At 42.6% G+C, this 27186-nt stretch overlaps 1 protein-coding gene across 1 annotated transcript in view; it reads left to right on the top strand.

Moving 5' to 3' along the window:
* UBTD2 (ubiquitin domain containing 2) overlaps positions 1 to 27186 on the top strand; it is a 96359-nt gene that overhangs the window by 33505 nt on the left and 35668 nt on the right. Inside the window, exon 2 of the mRNA XM_060240588.1 lies at positions 24573 to 24809. Coding sequence (XP_060096571.1) covers positions 24573 to 24809 — 237 coding nt within the window. The remainder of the gene's footprint in view (positions 1 to 24572; positions 24810 to 27186) is intronic.

Here is a 27186-nt window from a genome sequence, read left to right as displayed (position 1 = left end):
CCGGCATGAGCACTTTGAGCTGAACTTGAAGAGGGAAAAATTGGCAGCCGATACAGCTGTTTTAAGATGGGTAAGAGCAAAGTATGAGTCCAATGGCACCTTTAAAATCAGCAAAGTTCACAGAATAAGCTTTCCTGTGCAAACACACACTTCATCAAAGCAAGAGTCAAGCTGCTTTGTTCAACTGCTTCAGACCAACACGGCTGCCCGCTTGGATCTATATACACTATATACACTTCATATTTAAACCGTTTCCTCAAACCTTACTTATAGGGGGTGGGATGGGGGGGGGGGTTGCTGTCATCCAGTCTCAGCTATAATCACCCAGCTCGTATAAGTGATCATTCCTTATATCAACCCCCTACCCCACCTCCTATAAGTATGGTTTGAGGAAAGTGTTCCAGTGTACCTGCTGTGGTGTGCATGCACGTGACAGCTTATGCTGTGAATAAAACTTCGTTAGCCTTAAAGGTGCCACTTGGCCTTGCTGTTTCAGACCAACGTAGCTACCCCGTCTGAATCTATTAAGATAGGTGAGATATGCATCCCGTCTGGATTTAACTTCAGTTTGTTTGGCATATGTCACCTAACCATGTCTTCAAAGAACTGGTTCGGAACCAAGATGAATGAATTTGGAAGCTTAGATAATGAAATTTAGAGCTGGGTGCCATTGTTCAGAGTGTCCTTCTGGACTGCCTTCTTGGGCTGGCACTGGTAGGCACTGTTTTTGTGGTGATTTCAGTCCTACCTAGAGGGTAGATTACGGAACATAAGAGAAGCCATGTTGGATCAGGCCAATGGTCCATCAAGTCCAACATTCTGTGTCACATAAGAACATAAGAGAAGCCATGATGGATCAGGCCAATGGCCCATCCAGTCCAACATTCTGTGTCACATAAGAACATAAGAGAAGCCATGTTAGATCAGGCCAATGGTCCATCAAGTCCAACACTCTGTGTCACACAGTGGTCAAAAAACCCAGGCGCCATCAGTAGGTCCATCAGTAGGGCCAGGACACTAGAAGCCCTACCACTATGCCCCCCCCCCCAAAGCACCAAGAATACAGAGCATCACTGCCCCAGACAGAGAGTTCCAACAGTATGCTTTGGCTAATAGCCACTGATGGAACTCTGTCCATATGTTTATCCAATCCCCTCTTGAAGCTTTCTGTGCTTGTAGCCACCACCATCTCCTGTGGCAATGAATTCCATTTGTTAATCTCCCTTTGAGTGAAGAATTACTTCCTTTTATCCGTTCTAATCTGACTGCTCAGCAATTTCATTGAGTGTCCATGAGTTCTTGTATTGTGAGAAAGGGAGAAAAGTACTTCTTTCTCTACCTTCTCTATCCCATGCATAATCTTGTAAACCTCTATCATGTCACCACTCAGTCGACGTTTCTCCAAACCTTTAAACATTCTAGTTGCCCTTTTCTGCACTTTTTCTAATGCTAAAGGTAAAGGTGATACAGTGTCACCCCCTGTGCAAGTAGGGGACTCTGAGGTGATATTGTATCACAATACTTTCACAGACTTTTTTTTTTTTTAAACAGTATGGTTTGCCATTGCCTTCTCCAATCATCTACACTTTACCCCCAGCAAGCTGGGTACTCATTTTACCAACCTCAGAAGGATGGAAGGCTGAGTCAACCTGGAGCCAGCTACCTGAAGCCAGCTTCCGGTGGGATTGAACTCAGGTTGTGAGCAGAGCTTGGACTGCAGTACTGCAACTTACCACTCTGTGCCACGGGGCTCCTATTTCTAATGCTATAATATCTTTTTTGAGGTGTGGTGATCAGAATTGTATATAGTACTCCAAATGAGGCCACGTCACTGATTTATATAGGGGCATTATGATACTGGCTGATTTGTTTTCAATTCCCTTCCTAATAATTCCCAGCATAGTGTTGGCCTTTTTTATTGCAGTCGCACACTGTCTCGATATTTTCAGTGAGTTATCTACCATGATCCCAAGATCTCTTTCTTGGTCAGTCCTGCCAGTTCACACCCCTTTTATTTATAGTTAGGATTTTTTACCCCAATGTGCATTACTTTGCACATGGCCATGTTGAACCTCATTTGCCACATTGACACGCACTTTTAACATAGACTTGCATGTTATTTGCCACAGCCTGTGTTCCCTTTCATTAACCTTATTTGGACTAGTTTTCCACTGCTAAAAGGAATCCTATTACCTTTTACAGCTTCCATTACTTTGTTAACCATGCAGGCCTTTTTCTATACCTATTTGTTCCTTTCCTGACTTGCGGTATATATTTTATCTGACCTTCTAGGATTGCAGTTTTAAATAGTCTCCAAGCTTCCCCAAGGGGTGTGACCCTATTTACCTTTCCTTTCAGTTTCCTCTTCACATGCCTCCTCATCTCAGAGAAGTTACCCCTTTTAAAGTTAAAAGTGGTTGTGTTGGTGGTGGGGGATTGGTGCTCAGCCGCATGGCCTGCAGGATCCCTGCAAGGTTTCATTTTGTCCCTGTGCTTTTCAACATCTATATGAAACTCCTGGTCTGAGGTCATCTGGAGATTTGGGCTGAGTTGCCACTGGTATGCAGGCTCTATTGTGCTTCTAGCCAGTCTCCAGAAGGTTGTAGAAATGCTTAACCAGTGCTTGCAGGCAATTTTGGAGAGGATGCAGGCTGATAAATTGAAGTTTACTCCTGACAAGATGGGACTGCTACTGGTGAGCAGAAAGTCCAACTTGGGATATAAGGTGTCACATGTTCTGAACTGCAGTTTTATCACGTAGTAGCCCAACTGGTAGATCTGCCATATCACATTTTTGCATTTTAACACCTTTTAATACTACAACGATATTGACCTAATAAAGATGTATCTTCCTTTTTATCTTTATTTTATTATAACAATACATGGCATAGATATCTTTCAATAAATCAGACATAGCATAAATAAGATATATTTTAATGAATCAGAATATAACTTTATCTTCTTATGACTCAAGATGACAAACAGCTAACAAATACATTATAGCCTGACTGCAAGAGTTGTCTACTTAACCCTTATGTTTAACCAAAAACTTTCCTTAATTTCAATGCATCTTTAAACTCTCCTTTAACACTTCAACATTTTCACAGAGCCACCTGCAGGGCAATTAGTTCTTATCACTACATTCATTACCAGACTTAATGTAATCTTAACCTAGAATTACTCCTTAGGTATTACTTAAAGAACTCATAGCAATGTTGCACAGTTGTAGGAATCAAAACCAGAATGTTTTTTGACAGACTGTTGTCACCATGTGTGTTTTGACCTTAACATAATAGTATTGAGCATGTTATTTGTTTTCCTGTGCTCTCAGTTACTGAACATTTTGTTCCCTTTTTTATGAAGTGCACTTTTAAACTGTGTTGTTGACTGAATTCAGATTCAATAAATGAATTTTGGGTTTGTATGCAAAGACCATTATTTTTGTCTTGCGTAGTTAATCTTTATGGTATTGTCCTGGCAGTATTGTATAAGGGCACACATAGCAGTCCTTAATCCAAGAGGGGTCCTGTAGAGTACAACGGTGTCATCTGCATAAAGGAGCACAGGGATGTCTGTTCCCAAGTTTTGGTGACTGGAACCCTGTGTTATTTAATTAAGATACCGAATCATTGATGTACAAGTTAAAAAGAAAGGGGGCCAGTATACAGCCCTGTCTAACTTCCCATGTTATTTTTTTTTATCTGATAAATAAGCAAGGTCACACCTGATCTCTTTGAGTTCATCACTGAGTAAAGCATTCATGTCGTTAAAAAAAACACACACACACACACACACACACTGTGGCTCCATATTTTTATCTAACCCCCTCTTGAAGGTGGCTATGCTTGTGGCTGCCACCACCTCCTGTGGCAGTGAATTCCACATGTTAATCACCCTTTGGGTGAAGAAGTCTCACACAGTTGTCTTTTATAGTCAACAAACTTAAGTGTGAAACAACAAACATTCATAATCTTCATTTTCAGCACAGGGCTACCAGAATAGTCAGTCACCAAGAGCATGGGATTTATTTTTATTCATTACAGTAATGACAATATGTAATGACTTGAGCAGATGATCACTGAGGTTTTCTGCAACCAGATACTGGTGATGAGTTATACAGTGAATGGTAAAGATATTGGCACTGGTTTTTTTTCAGGTAAGGAACACACCCCAAATAGCAACCAGTCATTGATGGTGCTTCATCAGTTGTACAGATACAGATAGGTATATTAGAGATTCAGGTGGGTGAGTCCAGTGGCACCTTTGAGACCAATAAAGTTTCATTCCAGGTATAACCTTTTGTGTATATGCACACTTTGTCAGGTATGTTAGTATCTCTGAAGAGCAACTTGACAACACAAAATACTCCTGATTGTACTTCTATACAATGTTCAGATAAGTTGTCAGGTTTTAAGCAGTCAACTCCAGATTATGAAATGTGGTGTTTTAAGGGTCCTGCTAAGTGACTCTACAATAGCCATCGGGAAACTGCTATGGCTTCAAGTCCATCCATCACATTAAGAATCTTTGTTGTTGTTCAGTCGCACAGTCAAGTCCAACTCTTTGCAACCCCATGGACAAAGTCACACCAGGCCCTCCTATTTTCCACCATCCTCCAAAGTCTGCTCAAATTCGTGTTACATCAGTAACACTGGCCAGCATCTCATGTTTTGCCATCTTCTTCTTCTTTTGCCTTCTGTCTTTCCCTGCATCAGGATCTTCTCCAGTGAATGGTCCCTTCTCATTTGGTGGCCAAAGTATTTGAGCTTCAGCTTCAGCATCTGACTTTCCAGGGAACAGTCAGGGTTGATTTCCCTTAGGACTGACTGATTTGATCTTCTTGCAGTCCAGAAAGATTCTTCTTCAGCACCACAGCTCAAAAGCATCTATTCTTCTGTGCTCGGCCTTCCTTATGGCCCAATTCTCACTGCCATACGTTGCTACTGGGAATACCATAGCTTTGACTATATGGACTTTTGTTGGCAGGGTGATATCTCTACTTTTTATTATACTGCCCAGGTTCACGATAGCTGTCCTCCCAAGCAGCAAACGTCTTTTAATTTCATGGCTAAAGTCACCACCTGCAGCAATCTTGGATCCCAAAAATGTAAAGTCTGTCACTGCTTCCATGTCTTCCCCTTCTATTTGCCAAGGTGTGATGGGGCCGGATGCCATGATTTTAGTTTTTTTGATGTTGAGTTTCAAGCCTACTTTTGTGCTCTCCTCCTTCATTCTCAACAAGAGGTTCTTTAGGTCTTCCTCACTTTCTGCCATTAGAGTGGTGTCGTCTGCATATCTGAGGTTGTTGATGTTTTTCCCGGCAATCTTAATTCCGGTTTGTGCTTCATCCAGGCCAGCATTCCGCATGATGTACTCTGCATATAAATTAAATAAGCAGGGTGACAATATATATCCTTGTCAAACTTATTTTCCTATTCTAAACCAATCAGTTGTTCCATATCCCATTCTGACAGTTGCTTCTCAACCCTTATACAGGTTTCTCAGGAGACTTGTGAAGTGTGCTGGTACTCCCATCTCTTTAAGGATTGTGATCCACACAATCAAAGGCTTTAGCGTAGTCAATGAAACAGAATAGACGTTTTTCTGATACTCCCGTGTTTTCTCCATAATCCAGCGAATGTTGGCAATTTGATCTCTAGTTCCTCGACCTTTCTGAAACCCAGCTTGAACTTCTGGTAGTTCCCATTCTACATACTGCTGAAGCCTAGCTTGTAGGATCTTTAACATGACCTTGCTGGCATGTGAGATGAGTGCAATGGTGCGATAGTTTGAACATTCCTTGGCATTACCCTTCTTTGGGATTGGAATATAAACTGACCTTTTCCAATCCTGTGGCCACTGTTACGTTTTCCAGATTTTACTGAACGGTTAAGCAGTAATGAAATGTGGTATCTAAGATGGGGGTGGGGAGCCACAGTGGACCCTGCAGCAGAGCGTTACCAGCCCAGGATCACTAGCGGTAGCAGTGAAGTGGGTTGGCAGGGGTTTTAATCCCCAAAAACCCCTCAGTGCCTGCATACAACTGTGGCTGTTGCCAGCCCTGTGTCTTCTCAGAACTCTATGAAATGGTGAGGTGGCAACACTAAGGAAAGAGGAGCAGGGGAGAACTGCTGCTGCTATGAGCCCTGCCATCCCTTTCTTAACTTGTCCCACTGCAGGTTCCACGAAATCAGCTTTGCTGCAGTGGTGTAACTTGTCAGGTGGCAGCCTCCTGCTAGTGCAGCAGAAGGAGCAACAGCTTAGTGTGAACTCCAGCGTGAGTGCTGGGCAGATGGGCTGTGCAGGGCTGAAATTAAACTTTTGGAGGTGGTCTGGCCTAAAAGTTTGGGTGGGGCTGGTGGGAGGGCAGGTTGGGGAAAGGAGGCAATGAGAGACACGCACACACCATGGCTGCAGACAGGCTCTGCAAGTCAGGGACCGATCCAGCAGCAGGCAGGATCCAAGGAACTGATAGAGAGAAAGAGAGAAAGAAAGAGCAATGGGGTTGGGAGGGAGAAAGGAAGTGACAGGTGTGGAAGGAGGGAGAGAGAGAGAAAAGCAGATGGAGACATAAGAGAAGGAGTGGGGGAAAGAAGAAGAAAAAGATGGAGAAGGTGTGGTAGGGTAGGGAAATAAGCAATGCTGGAGGAATGGGATGATTGTCAGGGATACATCCTGAATCAATATAGTATTAACAAAAATATACAGAAAATAGTTGTCCTAGGGCAACATTTATGAAGTCTTTTTGTAGTTTGAAATTACAATCAGCTTTTAGCTGATATCATTTTTGTGCTGTGGGTGGGGAAATGAATAGCTTCATATGTTTACCATAAAACAGGGGTCCTCAAACAACGGCCCGCGGGCCAGATGCGGCCCGCTGAGGACGTTTATGCGGCCCGCCGGGTTATGGCAAAATCAGACCGGAAGTGACGTTCGACCTAAACTCGCGTTAGCAACGCACACTTCCGGCACTGGGCTGAGGCGGCGGAGACAGAGTGTGAGGTGATACCGAGGTGAGGTGAGTTCCCAGGCCAGGGTGTGTGGTGTGGGGAAGGGAGAGAGATGCAGAAGACGGAGAACTGACGGCCCGCGGCCTTGTACAGTAATGGCAGTCCAGCCCTCCAACAGTCTGAGGGACAGTGAACTGGCCCCCTATTTAAAAAGTTTGAGGACCCCTGCCATAAAACATTTACATAGATTTTAAACATGTTTGCAGTAGCGCTTTTAAAATGCATGTCCTTGAAAAAAGTTTGCTATATGCACTCATCGTCAGCAATTTCCTTTATTGGCGTTATAAAAGTTATTAGCAAAGGTAGGAGTAGGATAAAAAAATGCAAAAATGAAGTATACATATGGGTAAAAACCGTATTTCCATATTTCAATTTCATTCTAAAATAAGTTAAATGATCATAAAATAACTTAATTTACCATATAGTACTACGTATAAGTAGAGCTGGTTGGAGGAACTTTGCCACAGTTTCAGTAATATTATCGGCAGTGTTATTTAACAGAAAAGGTAATTTATGTGTATCAAGTAAGTCTAAATACTGCCAAGAATTGATGATAAAATATGTCATACATTGACGTAGTAACAGCATCCTAATAGCACGTGGGACACTGTTTCAATGGCGCCACTTGCAAAGGGTTAAAGAAAGGTGTGCCGTTGACTCTTCCCAGTAGAATCATTGAGGAAGGACATTAAGCCTAGCAAGTGAGAAGGATCTACGTAGTGTTGAATTCTGAAGTTGGTAAAGATAACTGGGAGGGTGATCCACAGTAGGTAATATCGCGTGACTGAGGGGAGAGCAAGTCTTATTTGTTGCGCTATATGCATTACACTGGGGCACTCGTAACATTTATTGTATACATATACTACATTAGATTCAGCCACCTTTTCTGCTGGTAAAAAAAGGGGGGGATCTACTTTGACCACCAGAATGTCTATACTGAAGATCATGAGAAATCTGGGACAGGCTGTTAACAAGCAGGAAATTGGGCAGTATTGAGTGTGCTGTTGATTGGATTTCACCCACTAGTATGATGAAGCAGGAATCAAGTTGCGCCTTTAAGACCAACCAGTTTTTATTCAGAACGTAAGCTTTCGTGCGCTCTCTTAAGCACACTTCATCAGACGAGGGGGATCAGGTATTGTGAGCTGAAATACAAGCAGTCGGGCAAACTTAACTGGTCACATAGCCACATGAAACAGTTAAAACATAAAGCCAGTTAGTAAACCAGATTGTAAAGCACTGAAATCAGAAACAGCATTCCAAGATAAAATATTCAAAAACTGAAACAATATATCATCGTCTTCTGTGCACTACCTTTTAGACTTAATCAGGTGACCCCTTTCTAGAGACTGCTCAAGGCAGCTTACAGCTAAAACATTAGAGCCTTTAATAACAGGACAGGCATAAAGCAAACATTGGGCAGCCTGAAATTATAAAACAGTTCTCTGTCCAGAAGCATGCCATAAAAAAGGATTTTTTAAAACCCTTAGTTTTAAAAGCCTGGGTCAAAAAGGAACATATTGGCACAGCAACTACAAGAAAGTAAGGTATATGCTGGTATATCTCAAGGTGGAGAGCTTTCCAAAGGCAAAACACAAGCCAGTCACCTCCCATTGCACCTCTATGATGAGAGCAGAGCTAGAAATGGGTTCACATAATCTCTCTCCTACCACGTGCCTGAGCACTATACCCAAGAATGGAATATTGGCTGCTTTGAATCCGGGGACGCCTTCTTCAGGGGGAGGTGTTACGACAGCCTTCTTCAAGGTAGTTGGAACTACAGCCGCTCACAGAGAGATGGTTAATTAAATGTTTGGTTCCAAACTTCGGGTTAGTTTGCCTTGCAACTGTTCTGTCTGAAGGTCACTTAGTAACATTATGTAACAGAGGAAAAGGTGACTACCATCATCTACTACATATCTGTGAACAACTAATTTATAATGGATGCCAAACATTTATTTAATACAATCTGTTGAGCACTGGAAGGAAGATGGAAGTAACATTTCCTTGCCCAGAGGCTATGCTTTCTATGTGAGCTGGAAAAGTGAGTTTGTTTGGTAAATGAAAGGTAAGGATGGACTGGAATCGTTTCTGTGAGTCAGCAAAAAGCATATACTTGGTGCATGGTGATTAGTCTCCTATTACTGGGATGTACTAAGCAGGTCTGTTCAGAATCCTACTTAAGACTATTCAGTGGGGATTACTCCCAGGAAAGTTTTCTTAGGAATGTATTGTTAACTTTGTAGCCTTTGGACAGAGTGAGCAGTAGGAGTGCCTAGTTAATTATTTAATAATAAGTCAGAAGAAACCGTTTCAAAGTTCTGCGAAGTGACCTTTTTCAGATGCTTTATATCGTAAAGATTCCTTTGAACTAAATGAGAATTGAAGATATGTCTTCATGTGATGAGTAGGCACAAACCAATTTGTATTCCAAAACAGCATTATCCAGGGCTTTTTTTTTTTGTAGAAAAAGCCCAGCAGGAACTCATTTGCATATTAGGCCACACACCCCTAATGGGACCATTGTTTCACACAGGGCTTTTTTAAAGGAAAAAACCAGCAGGAACTCATTTGCATATTAGGCCACATCCCCTGATGCCAGGCCAGCCAGAACTGCGTTCCTGTGTGTTCTTGCTAAAAAAAACCCCCATTTTGAATCATACTGACTACCAGTTTTATCAATGTTTGGTACGTCATCACAGGGCATTTAGCTTTCAGTTTCAACAGAACTTGGCACTTAAACATACCAGGGGGGTTCTGCCAGCACACTGGATGCTGTTTTGTAAGCAGTTACATCTGCTATTCAGCATTTATAGATGATCAGCACTTTTTGAAAATGAATCGTTCTAGTTCTGCATTGAACATAAAACAGCAGATGTCCAGTTAAATGTCTAAAAGAAAATGATTTTGTGTGTGTTCTTTGTATAAAGGGGACAGAAAGATATGAACGTATTTATTATACACTTGGATTTTCAGGTGATTGATGCTTTTTGCCAGGACCCAGAAGATCCCAGGTACCAGACTGTCATGATGCATATCGTTGAGGCACCTGGTATTTTTGGCAAGGATTTTATTGTAGTGTCTGTTTATGAACGTCAATAGGTCTATAAAGCGAATTCATCACTTCTCATCAAAATGTTGTTCTTGTCATTGCTTGTTTATATGCCAACTTTACACTATTCAATGGCGAATTCATTTCTTAATTCGTTGCTTTCTATATACACTCCATTATTCAATTAAATGGAGATTTTTAAAGCAATAGCAAAGTGAGAATTTGAGAAGTCAGGCTAGGGGCTAGAGGTCAGCATTTTGTTGACATGATGACATCCAGGGTACTGCGTATTTATTTATATACTACAACACGTTGGTCATAGCTTTAATGAAATCATAAGAAACTCTGAAGAATTTAGGATTAGCAATAACTAGAGTTGTAAACCACCACCATCACCCCTGGGCGGTGGGAATTCTTAATTTTTTAAATAATCTGCTTTTTTCCAGTGATTTTTTTTTCAGTTATTGCCAATGAAAAAATTTGAAATTTTTGAGGAGCATTGTATAATCCCTGATTTATTTGTTTTTTTCACTGATTTTTTTTTGAATGAGTGAAATGCTTTGCAAAACAAGATTGTATTCACTCAAAACATATACTAACATTTTACATGTAAGATTAGCTGCATCATTACATAATAATTCCTATGTATACAAAAATGTTCAACAAAACGTTTAAGTGTGAATAATTCTAGCAATAGTTAATATCCTTTTATGCGGTGTTTCCCATCTGCAGAGTCGCAAACCGGCACCAGGCCACGGAAGCCTCTATGCCAGGTCGCGGGGGCCTCCTGTCAACGCCCCGCTGCTGGGAGGAGCTCAGAGGGGCCTGCCACTTTCCCATGACAGCCTCCAGCCTCCCCGCTACTAAGAGGAGCTCACCGAGGCTTGCCATTTTCACGCGATGGCCTCTGGCCATCCCGCTGCTGGGAGGAGCTCGAAGGGGCCTGCCATTTTTCCGCGGCAGCCTCTGGCCTCTCCACTACAGGGAGGAGCTTGGAGGGGCCTGCCGCTTTCACATGGCGTCCTCCAGCCTCCGGCCTCCCCACACTGCAGGGAGGAGCTCGCCACTTTCGCGTGGTGGCCTCCCTGCTGCCAGGAGGAGCTCAAAGGGGCCTGTCATTTTTGCACAGCAGCCTCCAGCCTCCCTGCTTCTGGAAGGAGCTCGCCGGGGCCTGCTGCTTTTGTGCAGCGGCCTCCAGCATCCCCACTGCCAGATGGGGCTCAGCGGGCCAAGCTTCACCGCACAGAAAGTCAGCAGTTTTAAAGGTGATTTGATCCCACCCCTTTGCTCTATCTATTGATGGGCGGCCAGACTGACGATGTCCCTATAAATCTGGACCGGGTGCTGCAAGCCATGGCGGGTTGGCTCAAGCTGAGTGGGTTGAAGCTGAATCCAGTGAAGACAGAGGTCCTTTGCGTAGGTCGCGGCGGGCCAGGAGGGGAGATCTCCCTACCAACCTTTGACGGTGCGTCACTGATACCAGTGCGCAGAGTCAAGAGCCTGGGAGTGCTACTGGAGCCTTCCTTGACAATGGAGGCACAGATAGCTGCCACTGCTAAATCCGCCTTTTTCCACCTTAGGAGGGCAAGGCAGTTGGCCCCCTTCCTGGAACGTAGTGACCTGGCAACTGTGATCCATGCAACGGTCACCTCGAGGTTGGACAACTGTAATGCCCTCTATATGGGGCTGCCCTTGTACCGAACGCGGAAACTGCAGATAGTGCAGAATGCAGCAGCCAGGCTGTTAGTGGGACTACCTCGGTGGGAACATGTACAGCCTAGGCTGCGGGAACTGCACTGGCTGCCAATTGTGTACCGAGTTCGTTACAAGGTGCTGGTTATTACCTTTAAAGCCGTATATGGCTGAGGACCTGCCTATTTTAGGGACCGCCTCTCTCCATATGTTCCTCAGAGAGCACTGAGATCTAGTTCTCAAAATCTTTTAAAAATCCCTGGACCAAGGGAGGCCAGACTGAAAACAACAAGGGAGCAGGCCTTCTCAACAATGGCTCCCCAATGGTGGAATCAGCTACCGGAGGAGGTGCGAGCCCTGCGAGACCTTAATCAATTTCCCAGGGCTTGTAAAACCATCCTCTTTCAACTTGCTTTTAAGATGGAACCCGGGTAATGACATCTAGCCATCCTATACATGTATTGAACTGTAGCACCTTAATCTATAATGGTTTTAACTGATTTATTTAACTTAATTTATGAATTGTAATTTAACTATATTTTAACTGTGTTTTATTGTAGTAACTGTATTTTATTGTAATCATGGTATATACCATGTCCTGTGAGCCGCCCTAAGCCTGCCTTGGCGGGGGAGGGCGGGATATAAAATAAAATTTATTATTATTATTATTATTATTATTATTATTATTATTATTATTATTATTATTATTATTATTATTATTTTCATTTCTTTTTTCCTTTTTAGCTTCCTTTCTTTAACTCCTTTCCTCCCGTTTTCTTCTTTGCTATTTCTTTTCTCTGTCTTTTTTCTTCTTTGTCTATTTGTTCTTCCCCCTGCCTCCCTTTCATTCATTTAAGCATGTTTGTACATCATTTCCTGTCTCCACCCCCAAATTTTAGTGGGCCACGAAGGAGAATTTTAAAAATAACCAGGCCACGGAGGGAAAAAGTTTGGGAAACCCTGCTTTAATGTTACAAAGCAGTAGACAAGTGCACCTTTAAGACCAACTAAGTTTTATTTAGAATGTAAGCTTTAGCATGCTCTTAAGCAGACTTCATCAGACAAAATGGGAATGGCAAGCAGCAATACTTAATATAAGTGGGCAGTGTGGAATCATGGAAATGTTTTTAGCGGGTTAAAAGAATCATCAATAGGGATCTGTGTTGTTAGTGTAGGCCAAAACAGGGTTAAAAAACCATTGGAGTGATAAAAAGCAGACTGCTGTCCGTAGGTGCGGGTGGCATAAACCTAAATAACATTCTGGCTTTGTTAGTTTAAATAGAGGACATGGTTTCTCAAGAGATTATAACATCCATATAGTTTGCCATAAGATGGGTTGGTATATGCAATAAGACAAACAGGCAATATCCCCCATTTGAGTATGTCAATACAAAAAGGCAAAAACCAAAAACCCCAAATATTCTGATACACTGTTCTAAAAGAGAAATAATATAAGTTAGCCCTTAGAAAAACAGGGTGCATTAAAGTATAGTGGAAGGTGGTTTAGTATATGTAATGAGACAAACAGCCCACATTCCTCATTTGAGCATGTCAGCACACAAAAAAAAACATTATTCCGATACACTGTTCTAAAAGAGAAATACATTGGAACACTGTGGATGCACAGCTATACTCAATGAGAGTTGGTTTAGCATATGGAGATAAAAAACCAGTATCCCTGTTCAGTCCTGGGGAGGTGTTTGTTCCAAGTTTCATGATAATTTGTAATTCAGCAATTTCTCCATTCTGTTTTTGAAGTTCTTTTGCAGTAAAACAGCTACTTTGAGGTCACCCATGGAATGTTCAGGAACGTTAAAGTGTTCTCCAACAGGTTTCTCAGTTCTGTAATTCTTGATGTCAGATTTGTGTCCATTTATCCTTTGGCGTAGGGTTTGTCCTGTTTGCCCTATGTAGAGAACTGAGGGGCATTGTTGGCATTTAGTGGCATATGTAATGTTGCAAGATGAACAAGTGAATGAGCCTGAGATGGTATAGTTAATGTTGTTAGGCCCAGTGACTGTGTTGTCTGGGTGAATGTGGCAGCAAAGTTGGCACTTGTGTTTATTGCAAGCTCTGGTCCTGGTGTTCCTGCTCAGATGTGATGTTGTATTGTTGTGGGTGAGGAGTTGTTTGAGATTGGGGGGCTGTCTGTGTGCAAGGAAAGGTTTACCCCCCAGTACTTTTGAAAGAGAGCTGTCACTGTCCAATAGAGGTTGTAAGTTGTCGAGACGTTGAACTGTTTTCAGTTGAGAGTTGTGTGTGACCACTAGTGGTGTTTTGTTATTGTCTCTTCGGGGTTTGTCTTGTAACAGGTTTTCTCTGGGTATCATTCTGGCTTTGTTAATCTGTTTCTTGACTTCATCAGGTGGGTACTTTAGTTCAAAAAAGGTTTTTTGTAGATCCCTCAGGTGAGAATCTCTGTCAGTAGGATTGGAGCAAATGTGTCCGTAGCATAGAGCCTGACTGTATACACTGGATTGTTTGATATGTTTGGGATGGTAGCTGGAGGCATGCAGGTATGTTTGTCAGTCAGTAGGTTTCCTGTATAAGATCGTGTCTATGCATCCATCATGTATTTTTACAGTGGTGTCCAGAAAATGTATTTCTTGCATAGACTGGTTCATTGTCAGGTTGATGGTAGGATGAAAATCATTGAATGCTTGGTGAAATGCATCCAGGGCTTCTTTACCATGTGTCCAGACCATAAAGATGTCATCAATATAACTCAGGTATAAGGTAGGTATGAGTGGGTGGGAGTCTAGGAAGCGTTGCTCCAAGTCAGCTATAAAGATGTTAGCATATTGTGGGGCCATGCGGGTGCCCATGGCTGTACCATTGATCTGTAGGAAAAGTTCATTGCCAATCCTGAAATAGTTATGGGTGAGAACAAAATGGCACAGTTTTGTGGCAAAGTCAGCTGTGTTTTTATCAGAGTTTATATTATTTACAGCTTGTAATCCACCTTGGTGTGGGATGTTGGTGTATAAAGATTCCACCCACATCCATGGTAGCTAAGATGGTGTTCTCTGGAAGGTTGTTCAGAGTTTGTAAATAATGTAATCTCTGATTTGTATTCTAATTAGCTTCTAAATTAAGCAATTATGTTGTTAAAACAATAAAATAAGTTTGATAGGAAAGCACTGCATATCTTTGCTAAGAATTCTTTTTTTCTGGAAAAAATAGAAATCTGTTTTCCATCATGGCTTCAGTATTCCCATAAATTTGACATTGCAAGGAGTAACGAGAATATATAGTCATTCGATTATAAACCCTGGCTGAAAATCTGGTCTAGCTTCTAAATTTGGGGCTAGCGCCTAGAATAAAAGACAATTGATCAGGGCCCGTTTTATACTTCCTTCTGACTTTCAAAGTGAACTTTTGCCTCAAATATTTGCCCTTGATTTTCCTATGCTTTGAGATCACTAGAAGTATTTTATACTGTCATTTTGCCATCTGAAATTCTTATTAGTATAAATTTAATGAACTTTCTGCCTGTCATTATTTCTAAGACATGAGTGTTGCTTTGAATCATTGACCATGGAATACATTTCACTAGATGCATTAAAGACAAATATGGAAAAATCCAGTGGTGCGTCATCCCCTTTTAAAAAAATCTGTATAAAGGAGAAATACTTTCTGCAGTGTTTGTTCGGGTCCTCTGTGTGTGTGTGTGTGTGTGTGTGTGTGTATACACACACACATATACTATGTGTAAAATTCCATCAAATTACAGTCAATTTATGGTGACTCTGTAGGGTTCTCATGGTATGAGGTGGTATATCCCTTTCTCCTTTTTCCTTCTCCCTCCCATATTTCGGAGTTTCCTCTCTCCCACCCCAGAAAGTGGTCGAGTAGTCCAGAATCAGGATGAAAATTTATAGGACACCATCTTAGACTTCTTTGATTCTGGGTTTCTTCAGTTTTTATTATCTTCAGTTTTAATTTAGTGTTTTTTAAATTTGTCTTATGGCATTATGCCTCTTTTTTGTAGATTGCCCGGAACAAGCAGGGGTAGGGGGATTAAGTAGTAGTAGTATTATGCCCTCATCTGCAAAGCAACAGGTATTCCTTGGTGGTCTCCCATCCGTGTATTAACCAGGCCGAACCCTGCTTAGTTTCTGAGATCTGATAAGATTGGGCTGGACTGGGCCGCCTAGGTCAGGGCTTACAAGCATATTTCCATCATTCTGAGATTTCTGACAGCTGCATAAATGCAACCATTTGCATGGAAAAAATGTATTCAAGTGTCACCCTCCTTGTTCCAGTGTGGGAGGCTTTCTTGTTTTCAAGGATAATTTTTGTTTACTTCATATTTACTACCAACTCTGTCTCTTTTACCTTGGCGAAGGCCATCAGGTGGACACATTGTGCAAAGTTTACTGTCCACATTGTGCAAAGTTTACTAGACAGGACCATAGAAATTGTGCTCTTGGACCCTGGAGCCCCTTTTTCCAGTCATCCAGCTTACGGATGTGGGAGTGCCTGCCCCTCCGACTATATCAAGGATGTCACTGTCCCCTATCCTGGCTGTTCCAGCTCCACCATTGACAGGCATTCTCCCACCAGCTCAGGTGGTGATTCCTCTTGTCTCTCAATCTCGAACACACAATTGACCCCGCCACCAAATCAAGATGCCCATGGTTCGATGCCCATGGCTTGATTGCCATCCACATAGATCTCCCTTGGACCATGATAGACATAACTTCCATCATGACTCTTGATCCTGCAGTTCCATCCATTCTACTAGTTGCTATTTCAACCACCATCATCACTCCACTTCAAGACATTATGGACAGAACCAATACTCATTGGATTTGATGTCCCCTCCACGCTGTCACCATCAGTCCCATGATTGATCCCTGGACTGCCGATCTCATTAAAAGTTCTACCTGGATCCTGATTATAATCACCATGCCAGATCTTGCTGCTCTGGGGCATGACACCACCTTTCATCTTCAAAGGATTATTCTCATCTCCTTGATACTACTGTCCTCTATCATCTAGGCACCCAACACTGTGACCAGACAACCGCCCCAATGTTGCTCATGACAGCAATCCCACCCCCCACCATCTTCACAATACGGGATCAACCAATCTGCCTATACTGACACCGCGGATACCTGTGTTCCTGGATGTCACTGACCACAGAGCAGTTGGATGCCACTTCAGAGGAAGTTGCATCGGATGTTCTGCAACCATCTCCAGATGTTGAGGTTGCTTCTCAGGGATCATTGCCACCAGTGGATGACTCCAAAGCCTATTTAGAACTCATTCACTGTGTGGTAGCTACACTGCAAGTTCAGATGACCTCTGAGACTCCTAAAGTAACTGATGTGCTGCACAAGTTGGTGGGGTCAGATGTCCCAGCAGGTGCTCTCTTAGCTATGCTCCCAGTCCACCTTAAAGGCCTTGAAGAGGTATGGGACAAGCCAGCTTCTGCTCCTCCAATGTCTAAATACCTCGAGGCCCTCTATAAAGTGCAGCAGATAGATGCTAAGTTCCTTTTTGCACACCCTGCTCCAAATTCAGTAATTATTCATTCCTCCACTTCTGTTAAGCAGCAGCCTCTCCAACTAACATCATCTGTGATGGGAAAAACTGGACAGCTTTACAAGGAAAAATTATGCATTAACATCCTTCTCAGCTAAAACCCACAGTTTACTTCTCTTACATGTTTGCTTATTCGTTCAACTTGGTCAGCCAATTTACACCACGTATTGGCAAGTTGTCAGTACAACATCAACAAGAAGCTGATGCCATAGTCCAGAAGGCATCTAGAGTACCAAAACAACAAATTAAAAGCCTGACTCATGTAGAAATAACTTCCTCTAGAACAGGGGTCCCTGGGCCGCGACCCACTACCAGGCTGTGGCCTGTTGGCAACCGGGCCACCACTCCCTGTCCTCCGCTCCCCCCCACCGCCACTCCCCCCCAGTTGCCCATCCTGGTGCCGCTTTGCTCCCTCCCCCGCACACAACAAGGCACCACGGCCCGTCCCCTCCCCAGTGCTGCGTTCCACTCCTCGAGCAGATTGAGCGAGGAGGCTTGAAGTCAGTCCTACCCACTTCGGCAGGAAACGGGCTGATCGTAAGTCATTTGAAGAGGAGGAGGAGTTTCACCCCCTCCCTCACTTCTGGAAGTGAGGAGGGGGGAGAAGCCTCCAGCACACTATTGAAAGAATCAGCCTGGGCCCTGCCGAAGCTGCCCAAGCCTCATCGCGGCACCTCTTTGATCGCACGGGGTGGGGGGAGAGGTGAGGTGAGGCTCTACCGCTTCGGCAGGGCCCGGGCTGATTCTAAGGTATTTCAATAGCTTGCTGAAGGAAGCTTCTCCCACTCTCACTTCCAGAAGTGAGGGAGGGGGTGAAACTCCTCCTCCAGCCTCCTCTTCAAATGACGTACGATCAGCCCGGTTACTGCGGAAGTGGGTAGGGCTGACTCCTCCAAGCCTCCTCACTCCTCTGCTCATGTGGGCGGGGGAGGGGGGCGAAACACAGGGCGGCGCTGGGGAAGGGAGGGGAGAGAGCGGGCTAGGATTGCTAATCCCCAGGTGGGGGCAGGGGATCCCCTGGATTGGAGGCCCTCCCCCACTTCAGGTTCATCAGAAACTAGGGGGAGGGAGGGAAATGTCTGCTGGGAACTCTGTTATTCCCTATGGAGACTTATTCCAATAGCGAATAATGGAGAATTGATCCACGGGTATCTGGAGCTCTAGAGAAGAAGAAGAAGAATATATTGGATTTATATCCCGCCCTCCACTCCGAAGAGTCTCAGAGCGGCTCACAATCTCCTTTATCTTCCTCCCCCACAACAGACACCCTGTGAGGTGGGTGGGGCTGGAGAGGGCTCTCACAATAGCTGCCCTTTCAAGGACAACCTCTGCCAGAGCTATGGCTGACCCAAGGCCATTTCAGCAGGTGCAACTGGAGGAGTGGGGAATCAAACCCGGTTCTCCCAGATAAGAGTCCGCACACTTAACCGCTACACCAAACTGGCTCTCCAGAGGGGCAAAATTGCAGCATAGCATCCCGTACCTCTCCCCAAAATACCGCCCCCCCCAGTTTCAAAATGATTGGACCGGGGGGGGGTCCAATTCTATGAGCCACAAAAGAAGGTGCCCCTATCCTTCATTTTTTCCTATGGAAGGGAGGCATTTAAAAAGGTGTGCGGTCCCTTTAAATGTGATTTCTCAAATGCAACAGGGGGAAATGCGCCATAATGGACCTTCAAGATCTCAACACCTTTGTTCACTTCACTTGCTTCCGCATGATAACCTTGCACAGAATTCTGTCTCTAATACCACCAGAAACGAGGCTAGCATCAGTAGATCTGCAGGAGGCAATAGGTACTTTCAAATCACCATCAAACCACAACATCGTTGATTCTTGAATTTCACGGTCGGATATCTTCACTTCCAGTATCGGGTACTCCCATTCAGCCTGTCCACTGTAGCTCTCTTTTCACAAGGACAAAGTAGTTCTGAGACAGGACCCTGCCTTTCTCCCCAAAGTGGTATCCACATTTCACCTATCACGACCAACCATATTGCTCACCCTTTTCTCTGAGCTGTCTCATGAAGCACAACAGGCTTTACATTCTTTTTAGACATTCAATAAGCACTGACCTTCTACCTATCTCAGACAAAACAATTTTGCAAAGATCCTCACCATAGAATCCTCTCAGAAAGACTGGCTTAAGTGGATTGTGTCCACCATCACTCTTTGCTTTGAACTCCCTACTCACCCGAGGGCACATTCCACCTGGGCTATCTCAACAACTGCGTCCTTCTGGGGGTTGCATCACTGCAAGACATCTGTAATTTGGTGATCTGGTCTTCTCCATCAGTCTTTGTCTCCCATTACTCCTTGAATGTTCGTTCTTGCCATTATGCATCCTTTGGCCAGACACTCTTCTGTTTGATCTTCATGTAGATCTTCGGTCTAGTCAGACCTCTTGGGTGAGCTTGTGTTTTTTTTAAAAAAAAACCTGAATAACTGTATGGACATAAATGTCAATAATAATGAATGTGATCATTTTTTTCCTGGTAACCTTTCTCTTTCAGTTGCCAGCACCCTCCTTCCAATTTCACTGCAGCTCACTAGTAACCGATGTGTGGGATAGCACAGAACCAGTTTGTGATGAATTTAATAACTCATGCCCATCCCTAGTCAGGAATAGTTATGCATGTAATCATTCTTTTATTTTACATTTTTACAGGGGTGGAATTCTAGCAGGAGCTGCTTTGCATATTAGGCCACATACCCCTGATGTAGCCAATCCTCCAAGAGCTTACAAGGCTCTTTTTTGTAAGCTCTTTGAGGATTGGCTACATCAGGGTTGTGTGGCCTAATAGGCAAAGGAGCTCCTGCTAGAATTCTACACCTGCATTTTTATTTCCGTTTTCCTCCAAAGGATTCAGGGCAGCATAATCACTCTCCTGCTCTCCATTCTATCCTTACAATAACCCTGTAATGTAAGTTAAGCAGAGAGAGAGAATGCCTGGTCCCAGGTTTCCCAGTAAATTTAACAGAGAAGAGTAGTGTGGATTCTGCTCTGTCATTCCACTACACAAAGTTGATTTATTAAAATATTTATGTCCAACCTTTCCTTTAGCTAAGTCCAAAGAGTTCTTCCAATTTAAGGAGCCTTCCTCCCACTTAAGCAGCTCTTCTGTTGGAAGCAGCACTTAAGTTAGAGGAAGGCTACTTAGCAGATCCACCCTGATTTACCAGTTTCAGTCTAGCACTCCAGCCATTGCAGCACATTTTTTGCATTGTGCTATGGCTACACTAGTGGCTACACTATGGCTACCAGTAACAAACACAAATATGATTGCTGTGTCAAGTAGTTATCACATCACCACTTAATATTAACTGTTCATTCACGAAAACCACTACTCATCGTGCCATGGCATATGGAAGCTTCAGCATTACATACTCATATTGCCCATTCATGCATGGAATATTCTTGCAGTGCTAACACTCAGATTTCTCATGCCATTGGGCAGTGTGCCCTAGAAGAAGCATTTAAACATTTTTGCCAGCAAGGTATATCTAGATGGAAGGTGGTAGTATCTTGAACCTTGAAAAACCTTGAGGTTAGTAGTAGAACACACTGTCTCCAAGAAAGAGAACATATCCTTGCAGAAATGATTGCACAAATGTTGTTGAAGTTGAACACAGAACTGTGTATTGAGTACTGTCGGTTGTTGTTTGTGTTGTAGCACAATTTATAGTGATTTGTCGTATGAAATAATGTTCTTTACAATGTCTTTTACTAAATTTAACAATCCTTTTCTGTGACAACCATAAAAAAATGTTAAGAGACCCATACCCTGAATCTGACCACTTTTACTTTAGAATAAGTCACACGGGCCTCCATGGGCTTTACTTCTGAATGAGTATGCTTGAGGTGTCATTGCAACTCCAGTTTGTCTTTTTAAAAATTATTGTTACAGGGGAATACTGCGCTAAGCTATTTCGATCTGTCTGGTGTTGATCCTAGCATCTGAGTTGTCTTGTGGCAATTAAGCCTTTCAGTGCAGAAAGCATTGTTTGCTTCTTCTTCTTTTTTTAATGCTTGCCAAACCATCAAACAGTAGCTCTGTTATTCAGCATGCCAGCCAGTCTTCAGTGCCTGTCCAATGCACAATGCTGCTAGAGCCAGAGAAGGCAGAAGAAAATACATTTGTGCCACTGGGACTTTTTACTTCTAAAAGAAAGACACAGCAGGACCATAGAGTTATGGCAACTAAGATGTTTAGCATCTGCAAAAAAAAATTGCCTTGCTGGTGTGGGAAGGCAAGAACTTCTTGATCAGCGTCAGGACAGGAGTTTAAATTTTTAAGGAGACAAGTCCATGAAACCAATTTGGGTAAGTTAATGTGGGATAGGGTTTTTTTTTGGGGGGGGGGGGGTTAAAGGCCCAGCAGGACCTCATTTGTATATTAGGCCACACCCCTGATATCATTGTTGTTTCGCATAGGGCTTTTTTTGTAGAAAAAGCTAGCAGGAACTGGTTTGCCTATTAAGCCATGCCTCCCTACGCCAAGTCAGCTGGAACTGCATTCCTGTGTGTTTCTGCTCAAAAAAAGCCCTAGGTATACCGATGGTTGGTGAAATTGCCCATCCTTCGTTTAGGGAAACGTTATGTGAAATATATTCATAGAACAACATTGTGAACTAATTATGAAGCAGTTATGGCCCCCACTGATGTAATGATGGAAATTTGAGACAAACACTTTACTTAAGAAAATTTCACCTTCAGTGCTGTTGCATGATTTGTGCTAATCTATTAATTAAATTCAGGACGTATACAAATCAATCCAGTTCTTAAATTCCTGGGTGCATGATTGCATACTGCTCTGCTCTTCCTTGCCAACAAACATATTCTGTGTCCACTCTCCGATTTGCTTTGGGCTGCTCTCTTGGATGTTGTTTCCTGCTTCTGAAAATAGAAGGGTGATGGCGTTGTAGTTGTTGGAGAGCTCAAAATAAAACTAGTCGGCAAAGTGGAATGGTAGATGAGCCCTTTGCCAGACAGCTGCCATCCAATTGCAAACTAACCAGGTGTTGCATTCAAAACTATACCTTCAGCCACATGTGGGGTGTGCTTCCTTGTATGCATCAGTTGTGTGTCTGTTTTTTCCCCCCTTGCACACTAGCATAAAAATAGTAGCGGGTTAGATCCTAAGGATCTTTCTTCACTCTTCTGTTCCCCCAGCAGTCTACTAATTGTCTAGAAAATCCTCATAAAATACATTGCTGCATGAGTAGCTGTGGTGAGGAGGGGAAATTGGGGGAAATCACAAAGTCCACCACTCCAGTTCTCAGAGATTTTGGGGACAAGCTAAGACTCCTAAGGGAAGGAAAAAATGGCAGAAAACATGCTCCCCCAACACCTTTTGTGAATTTTTCCACGGAATCAGACCTTGTGTGCACACAATTGTATGTATATATTCTTCCCTCCAAGTTCCATTTCCCACAAAACCTGATTTGTTAAGACCAAGACAGCAAGCTTTTATTTTTTAAAAAATTATTTTCCTTTGCCATTCATGAAGAATCTGCTGCTAGGAATAAGGGAAATTTTTTTCCCAATGTCCCGTACTGCCTTTATCCTGGTCAGAGCCCATTTGTGGAAGGGCAGACTATAAATAAAAAATAATAAATAAGTAAATCATTTCCCTAAAATCTCAATTAGCCAGCTCTGGCTAGTTTCTCTTAGAAATGGTGGAACCAAATTAATGGGAGCTTTGGGAGAGGTTGCAATTAGGGAATGGGCATGGAACGCGAAAATGGTGGTTCATTTCATTTTGTGTCTCACTGGGTCGCCCCGTTTGGTGGTTCATTTTGTTTTGTGGTTTTTTTCCATTTCCCAAATGATTCATGATTTGTTGATTCATTCAGTTTGGGAGGGTGCCCTGAATGGGCTAGAGATGCCAAACTTGTGGTAAACTCTTCGGCAGACTTTCCTTGATATGCTCTCCAAGTTTGGTGCAAATTGGATTTTTGTGGGCTGAGCTACAGCCCCCCCCCCCCAAAAGCAGATGCACCCAGTAAACTGCTCTCCTAGGAGTACATCAAGCTGGGGAAAGGGAAGCTGTCCTAAACCTTCTGGTCAGCTTCACCCCTAGGAAGCTTTGGAAACTGACTAGATGTGACAGCTGTGCTCTCCGCAGCTCCCTCCAGCGAAACTGACTAGAAGCTGTAGGGGTATGGAAAGCAGAGCTGCGGCATCTAGTCAGTTTCACTGGAAACTGACCAGAAGTGTAGGGGACTGGGAAATCATGCCAGTGCCAGGCTATCTAGAAAAATGAAGCAGACATGAGCCAAACAGCATGCCAAGAAAAAAAGCTGGTTCATGTTTGGGTTGCAGCAGGATCAGATTAACCAGTTGGGAATGAACCACACATCGGCCATTTTTAGCTCGAATTACGATTCGTGGTTCAGTTTGTGCCCAACCCTAGCTGCAACCTCTGATTGTTAATCTGTGAATACAGTGTGTCAGTAACTTCTTTCTATGTTATATTGATATGGATTTAATGAAAATAGTTTTTTTTACTCTCTGGTGTATATGTAATATATCTACTGTGAAGAAATCATGTTAAAATGCACTTGTCTTTCGGAGTTTTATTTTTAATTTACGATACAAGCTTTAAACATTTAAAGGACTGAAAACATACAGCAAGATGAATGAATGCGAAGAAGAAAGGACTGAACAAAATGCTTATTTTTTTAAAACAAATCGTTGACTTTTAATGGTGCACAGTTCAGTGTACTTTCTGTGGTCATCTCTTACAACCCAATCAGAGAGGATTCTGATGTTTGAAGCTTTTTGTGATGACAACAATGTTAATACCGTAGATGCTTGTTACTATACTGCTGGAGCAACAGCACTCCCAAACTATTTCTGTTGCTAATAATGAATCAGACTGTAGCAGATGGCTTAAAAAGTGAAGAAATAAAATTACAGTGGAAGATCACTCAGATACATGCCTCTAAACCAAAACAGTTGCCTGTGGCAAGTTAACAGTTGCCTCCAGATGACCTGGCTGTAGAAGCTTTATAAAATAATCCTCCTGTAGGTCATAATTGACCAACATAGGTATGAGTAGGCAAGCAGGCTAGTATTAATGTCAGTAGGCTAGTAACTTCTGTACAGCTATTTTATGGGACACACAGAAACTATCCTATGGTATAGAAGCCTTTGGAATTAATGTATAAAACAAGCTGTGAGCAAAAATTTGCAAAAGGATAGGGTCAACTCTAAACAAGAATAAGTTTGCTTCATTGAGGTTTGGTGTTTTGTTTTTTTGCACAGTTGCACTGGGTCGTAATCAGCCCCTGAAAAAGGAGAAACCCAAATGGAAAAGCGATTATCCAATGACAGACGGACAGCTACGCAGCAAGAGAGACGAATTTTGGGATACAGCACCAGCTTTTGAAGGTCGCAAGGAAATCTGGGATGCTTTGAAGGCTGCAGCACATGCATTTGAGAACAATGATCATGAATTGGCACAAGCAATCATTGATGGTGCAAACATAATGTTACCCCATGGTAAGTATGTCCATAAAGGAGGCAATGTAGCAATGCTTAGGAGAAAACAGATATCACTTAGGTAACCCTTCTGAAAAACTACATCTAAGCTTCCCAAATGACTGATGAACTATATCAGGGGTGTCAAATATGCGGCCCATGTGCCAAATCAGGCTCCTGGAGGGCTCCTATCAGGCTTCCGAGCAACTGGCTGTCGTTTGCTTCCTTCTCCCTCTCTCTTGCTTCTTTCTGCATAACAGTTTGCTTTGCAAGGCTTGCTCAATTGCACAGGAGCTACAGAGGAAAACCTCTGTATTCTCCATTGGCTGAGGTTCCTCCCTTAGGGGGCGGAGGCAGAGCTTGCCTTGCCAGGATCTCTCAATCGCGCAGCAGAGTAACTGAGCTAAGCCTCTCTTCCTTCTATTGGCCGAGGCTCCTCCCCCTCCTGGTCCCCTGGAGAAGGAAGGAAAGAGTCAGAGTTTTTTTGCCAAATTCCTTGAATCCCATAGGAGAAATATAATGAAATCACCTTTAAGACCAATGAGTTCTAATGTTTTAAGCATGTTTTAAGGGCTTTAAAAAAAAAAAAATCTTTAGTTGTGTTTGTGTCCTTTACAAAGTTTATATCTCTGCTACCTAATCTTAAATAGGTACACATGGCCTGGCCCAACAAGGTGTCGTTTAGGTCAGATCCGGCCCTCAAAACAAATGAGTTTGACAGCCCTGGTCTATATGTTACTGGACACCAATGTTCTTGTGCTCCTGTGTTGTTGTGCGAAGGGAAAAAAAATTGGGGTAAAGAGCAGTCTTGTGAAACTTTAAAAATGAATGTGAACATCTGGTAAATTTCCTGAATCCATCATCCTGGCCTAAAATTGCATGGACACACCAGGATGCATCTGATGCCCAGCATAACTGATTAATATTTAGTACTCACTGTCATTCCGTTTAGTTTCCAGGACAGTTCCCCAGCCAAAAATGATACTTAAGGAATATGGAGATGATACCTCTGTATAGATCTCCTTTAGAGATTAGAGGTCTGTGGTGTTCATTTAAAACTCAGCTATTGCTCCCTTTGGTGCAGTGATATTTGGTATTTGGAACTGGAATACACAGCTTTTACATTGCAACTGTTGGAGGCTGAAATGGAAATAAGCTGATTCTTCCTATGTCAAAGGTCTAGACTTGTAAACAGAGTTGTTTGCTATAGTTCAGCGTCTTACTGAGGGCTGGTAGAGAAGATGCTGGAAAACTGATCAGGTTTCCTGCTTCTTTTGAGATTTCTGTGAAGAGCATCCACAAGGAGGACCAATTTTGGATCAAGACTGGTTTTGGACAAGAGAGAGCGAATCCTTCTTCCATCCTCCCCACACACACTGCATCATTTTATTGCCATGAAAATGAGCCCCAGATGGTACTGTTATTAATATATATATTAATAATATATCCATTTTGATAAATATGTAAAATTTACAATAAAGGGCTGAAATGATAGCGTTGGGGAAGGTGGTCAGTAGAGATATTTATAACAAATTTTTAGCTTTCCGCTTGTTCGAAAGGTTCCATAGAGCCTTCGTTATCCTAGTCAGTGTTCAAGCATCATTTACTTAAGAGTAAGTTTTAAATTACATACTCCTAATAACACTTCATGTTTCACCCCTTCAGTTGCATAACAAGTTATCATATTTGATATTTTCTGTTGTAAGCTTTTAGGATTAGATGTGTCTTTTATTCCACTGAGCTATGAGAAGTATAATACAATAGTGAATATGCTTCTGGCACTGCTACCAATGTTAGTTAGTTGCAGCAAGCCAACCTTTATAGGAGTTGTACTGTTCCCTTTTGGCAGTGTCATTCTTAAACTGAAGTAACTATCTTGGACACAAAGTGATTTGTTTAAAAACATTTTTAAAATACCAACTGCTTTGTGTCAAATGTAATTGCCCTCTGTCCAAACATGAAAGCAGCTATTTTAGTGATCAAAATACAGCCCTAAAGAACAGCTCTTAGGAACTAAAAAACCTTTCTGTATCCTTGGTGCAATCATAATTTTTTTTTGTTCTTAGAATGGGGCTAACCTTATAAAGTCTGTACTACACTTCATCTGAAGTCTAATTATCTTCAGATACTAAAGCTTTTTCTACTATATCTTGAAACATCTCTTTCTTCCCATCCCCTTACCCATTTTTATATGAAGATTTAGCCTGCGGAAGAATACTGCAGAGCTCAGATTTGTGCTTGCTACTTTGTGACATTTTAGTGTGTCCTAATAAAAGTATTGCTTTGTTGTTATTTTTGGATTATACCTAAAAGTACTTCTTTTGAACTTCATTTGAACTAGTGTAGACCAGTAAATATCTCTCATTCACATACACTGACTCACAGAAATTTTCAGATT

This window comes from Heteronotia binoei, chromosome 5 (genome assembly GCF_032191835.1).
Source record: "Heteronotia binoei isolate CCM8104 ecotype False Entrance Well chromosome 5, APGP_CSIRO_Hbin_v1, whole genome shotgun sequence".
Classification (NCBI taxonomy): Eukaryota; Metazoa; Chordata; class Lepidosauria; order Squamata; family Gekkonidae; genus Heteronotia; species Heteronotia binoei.
This window is presented reverse-complemented; position numbering and strand designations above follow the sequence as displayed.